Source organism: Littorina saxatilis, linkage group LG3 (assembly GCF_037325665.1).
Source record: "Littorina saxatilis isolate snail1 linkage group LG3, US_GU_Lsax_2.0, whole genome shotgun sequence".
NCBI classification, from domain to species: Eukaryota; Metazoa; Mollusca; class Gastropoda; order Littorinimorpha; family Littorinidae; genus Littorina; species Littorina saxatilis.
In genome coordinates this window covers 49,614,553-49,619,552 of record NC_090247.1, presented here as the reverse complement: position 1 = coordinate 49,619,552, position 5,000 = coordinate 49,614,553, and the positions used below count along the sequence as shown (strand labels likewise).

At 43.6% G+C, this 5,000-nt stretch overlaps 1 protein-coding gene across 1 annotated transcript in view; it reads left to right on the top strand.

Annotated features, from left to right (window-relative positions):
• LOC138962554 (metabotropic glutamate receptor 5-like) overlaps nt 1-5,000 on the top strand; it is a gene marked incomplete at its 5' end in the record, with an annotated part of 82,975 nt that overhangs the window by 5,717 nt on the left and 72,258 nt on the right. Inside the window, 1 exon segment of the mRNA XM_070334407.1 lies at nt 1-74. This exon segment is cut by the window's left edge and continues 165 nt beyond it. Coding sequence (XP_070190508.1) covers nt 1-74 — 74 coding nt within the window.

The following is a 5,000-nucleotide window of genomic DNA, read 5'->3' as shown; positions in this document are numbered from 1 at the left end:
GTTCTGGCAGCAGAAGTTCCAGTGTCATCTGCCCGGGCATGAGAAGACGAGCAAGTTCAAGCAGCCTTGTACAGGTATGTGTAGAGTGTACAAAGAGAACTGACATGATCTGACCTGACCTGTACTGAACTGAACTTGATTAAACTGAACTGAACTGAACATTATTAAACAAGGGTGGATCTTTTAGGCTTATTATTTTCTTACACTCTGTCATTGAGACGAACTAACACACAAAGCAAATACAACACATTACGATGATGCTGATGCTGATGTTGATGATGATGATGATGCTAATGATGATGATGACGACGACGACGACGACGCTCCCATGGGGTCGCCTTCACGCGGCGGGAATGTTTCCACAGAGCTACCCCACCCCTTTACTTCTCTTCTTTTGTCTTATTTCTGCCTTACCAGTCCTTTCACCTATATTTCCTTCCAAGAAAACTCTCCCTACTATTCCCTGCAGTTTTCCAATTCTTTTCTTGTTGTCTTATTTCTACCTGACTGGATCCATCACCTTTATTTCACTTACCAAAAGTCTTCTTTTCCACATCCTTATTTCTCTGCCCCCCGCATGTCGTAAGAGGCGACTAACGGATTCTGTTTCTCCTTTTACCCTTGTTGAGTGGTTCTTGTATAGAATATAGTCAATGTTTGTAAAGATTTTAGTCAAGCAGTATGTAAGAAATGTTTAGTCCTTTGTACTGGAAACTTGCATTCTCCCAGTAAGGTCATATATTGTACTACGTTGCAAGCCCCTGGAGCAATTTTTTGATTAGTGCTTTTGTGAACAAGAAACACTTAAACAAGTGGCTCTATCCCATCTCCCCCTTTCCCCTATCCCATCTCCCCCCTTTCCCTCGTCGCGATATAACCTTCGTGGTTGAAAACGACGTTAAACACCAAATAAAGAAAGAAAGAAAGACGACGACGATGATGATGATGATGATGATGATGATGATGATGATGATGATGATGATGATGATGATGATGATGATGATGCATGAAGAACATGAATGTTCATGTGTAGTCATGAACTGCATCACTGACATCACATACTTGTTACGAACGTCACTGCGCAATTCAGAGAGAGAGAGAGAGAGAGAGAGAGAGAGAGAGAGAGAGAGAGAGAGAGAGAGAGAGAGAGAGAGAGAGAGAGAGAGAGAGAGAGAGAGAGAGAGAGAGAGAGAGAGAGAGAGAGAGAGAGAGAGAGAGAGAGAGAGATCAAATCAAATCAAATCAAATCAAATTTTATTTTACGAGGGTTGTGGCATAAGCAATATAAACGAGATTCTTTTCAACCAGCCCTCGCCCAGAGAGGGACTATTCTAGAGAGAGAGAGAAAGAGAGAGAAAGAGAGAGAAAGAGAGAGAGAGAGACTTGTGAGCGTTCGATTTCAAATAGATTAATTTATGAAAGTCATCTACGGCGGAAATGAGACATAGACAAAGACCTATTCTGGACATTTTCAGGGAACATTTCAAACAAAAGATCAGGTTTTTATTGACGTCATTCTGTACCTAACCATACAAATTAAATCAGTTTTTTAGCGGTCAGCTGCAGTATTTGACTGCTTTTGTCATTTTCTAGGGCAAAGGAATTTCCGGTACGCCTTTGTCAATGGCTGCCATATCTAGAGTAAGACGTTTTCGGGACGTAATTGACTCAATGAAGGTATCTTTTTGTCAAGCTTGGAAGTCGATGCATCTGCTTTGTTATGCGGGTGTTCGTGATGATGATGAGAGAGAGAGCGAGAGAGAGAGAGAGAGACAGAGAGAGAGAGACAGAGAGAGACAGAGAGAGACAGACAGACAGAGAGAGACAGAGAGAGAGAGAGAGAGAGAGAGAGACAGAGAGAGAGAGAGAGAGAGAGATAGAGACAGAGAGAGACAGACAGACAGACAGACAGAGAGAGAGAGAGAGAGAGAGAGAGAGAGAGAGAGAGAGAGAGAGAGAGAGAGAGAGAGAGAGAGAGAGAGAGAGAGAGAGAATGTCTCTTTTTACCCCCGGTATAGGGGTGTGTATAGGTTTCACTGGATGTGTTTGTTTGTTTGTTTGTGTGTTTGTTTGTGTTCGCAAGTAGATCTCAAGAATGAACGGACCGATCGTCACCAAACTTGGTGAACAGGTTCTATACATTCCTGAGACGGTCCTTACAAAAATTGGGACCAGTCAAACACACGGTTAGGGAGTTATTAGTGGATTTTGTTTTTTTGGGGGGATCAACTACGCATAACTCTTCCTTATCTTCTCCATGTTTTCAGCGTTTACCTCCCTTCCTTCGTATGGTGCACTGTAGTATGAGGGGCATCTTCGGATATTCCCGGCGTTCTGTTACTATTTTTAGAAGGTCACCGCAGTGTCCAGAACGTAAATTGGACCCGTAAATTATCCTCACTGTAAAAGTGCAAAGGTCGAATCAATTTATAGCCACGCGAAAAATACACTCTCATCTATCTCTATATATTTATACAATAGATATAGATATATATGTCACGGTAGAACCAGCGATCTGGTAGGATCGGCTATCGTACCGGTACAATTGCCGATCGGACTTTGTCCCGGTACAACTGCCGATCAATGTTTTTACAATGAAAATCGGGTGTTCTACCAAAATAAGCTGGTAGAAACTCGGATCGGCAGTTGTACCGGGACAAAGTCCGATCGGCAATTGTACCGGTACGATAGCCGATCCTAACAGTACAACTGCCGATCGGACTTTGTCCCGGTACAACTGTCGATCAATGTTTCATTTGTACCGGTACGATAGTCGATCCTACCAGATCGCTGGTTCTACCGTCACATATGTGAAGTGGAACTATTATGATGGTATTATGGATATGAATCTTGAGTAAGGATACAAAATTAGAAAGATGAGTTATTTTGACCAAGTGGTACTTAGAGGGGCATTCAGTCAAATTTCACCATTTGCAACAAAATCTAAATCCTTTATTATCCCAATATAAAAGCATTCCCATTATCATTTAAAATTAAAATCCATAACCTATGATGACGTATTCGTGCAAGTGGTCGATTGTGGATGACACTTTGTTGAACAAGGAAGGCCTGCTCGCTTGCATTTGCATTTCCTGTTGTGACACTTTCCTCTGCATGAGCAAGCTGAACTTCCCTTTGCTGTCCAGTGTGTGACAATTCGTGATGCTTTGATGACGCTTATTTCGCTCAGTGATTCAACATCGACGTTTTGAAGCTGGCTGAAGTGGACATTTCGCAAATCCACCATATCGACCGCTTTGAATTTGTTCTTCAGAAGACCTCCGTTTGTGTACACCTTGTAGAAAGTTTCAGAGCCACGTTGTTCCACACTCAAAATTTTGCATGGCAAAAGCCGGGCACCGGTGTTTGTGCGATCTACTTCATGAATTCGAATGCCAACAGTGTCACCAACGTTGAAACTCTTTTCTAAGTGAGCCTCCTTTGCATCGAAGTTTACTTGTTGTTTGTTAGCAGCCTTCAAATAGTTACATGTTGCAATCTTCCTCACTTTGGCATGGGGTGTGTCATCGCTCTCCGTTGGCAAAATGTTTTCCTTTTCCCAGAGTGTGAACGCTCCTTCTGAAAGTGGCTCCTCAAAAGGGTTGTTGACAAGTGGAGTGAAAGCAGGCTTTGCAACATGAATGAGCTGAATGACGCTTTGCTTTGTTCTATCAACTCTCTGTCCATGAACTGTGTTGTGGCCAAAGATTTCTATACCTCGAGCGACAACGCGTTCTTCGTGGAGAAGATTGAACTCTTTTCCCCGTTTTCTTCTGAGAGACTTGTCATGATCTTTCGTATCATTTTCACTTGTCGTCGTGCTGCGAACATCTGTTACAGACAATGCCTCTTCGGCATTTTTTGACGTTTCCAGCGTTTCTTCAAGAACAACATCCTGTTGAACATCTTCCCAGATCTCTGAACCTGGAGGAAGGAATGTGACCGGTGCTTCATCAGTTACATCACTTGTTGTAGCTCGTACATCAGCCGTTGACGTTTCTGGCGTGTTTAAATCAAGAAGTTCATGAGCATCCTCTTCCATAATCTCCAAATCATGCGAAGGCACAGTAGCACGTGGAGCGTCTTCTGTGTCTGTGCCTTGAATGTCCGCTTGTGGTCCATCAAACATATCTGGCACATCTTCTTCGTCGATTATACCTTGTTGTGCTAGAATTTCCAACACAGCGCAGTGGGTCCTTGGTGGTTGACCGTACACGACTTCAAACGGCGATTTCCCGGTTGTTTCGCTGATGGACGTGTTAATCGCGTAGACGATGTGTGGAAGACCTGCGACCCACCCTTTCTCCTCGTTGGCCTCGAGCCACTTCCCCAGCTTGACGGTGAGGTCGCCGTTACCTCTTTCAACACAACCTTGTGATTGTGGATGTCTCGGTCGTCCATTTATGATGGTCATCCCACGCCATAAAGATGCCAGTTCCTTGATCACGCCAGCCACAAACTAATAATAATAATAATAATAATGGACATTTGCTATAGCGCATAATCATGTATATGCTCAATGCGCTTTACAATAACTAGAATTAACATAACTAAACTCTTTACCGTTATCGGACTGCAATACTCTTGGAGCGCCAAACAAGCTGAAAGTGGTCATCAAACACTCTGCGACACCAGCCGCTCGTTTCGACTTCAATGGGAAGGCCCAGCTGAATTTGGAAAAGTGGTCTCTCAAGTGTAGGATCCAAAGGTAATCGCCATCAGGAACACTGGTGAAATCGATCAGATCCATCTGCATTCTCGTCATGAATCCAAGAGAGATGATTGGCTTTCCCGCTGGTGGTTTTTTGATGGAGATTCTTGTAGCGCATTCCCTGCATGTGCCGATAAAGAGTAGAACTAGACCATGCTTAAATCCAGGCATAGTTTGCGCTCACCTCCGCCCACGTTTTGGTTCTTCCGGAGTGTCCAACTCGGATGTGGCACCTGAAAAAAAACACGGGAATGTGTGAGAGAGAGAGAGAGAGACAGAGACAGAGAGA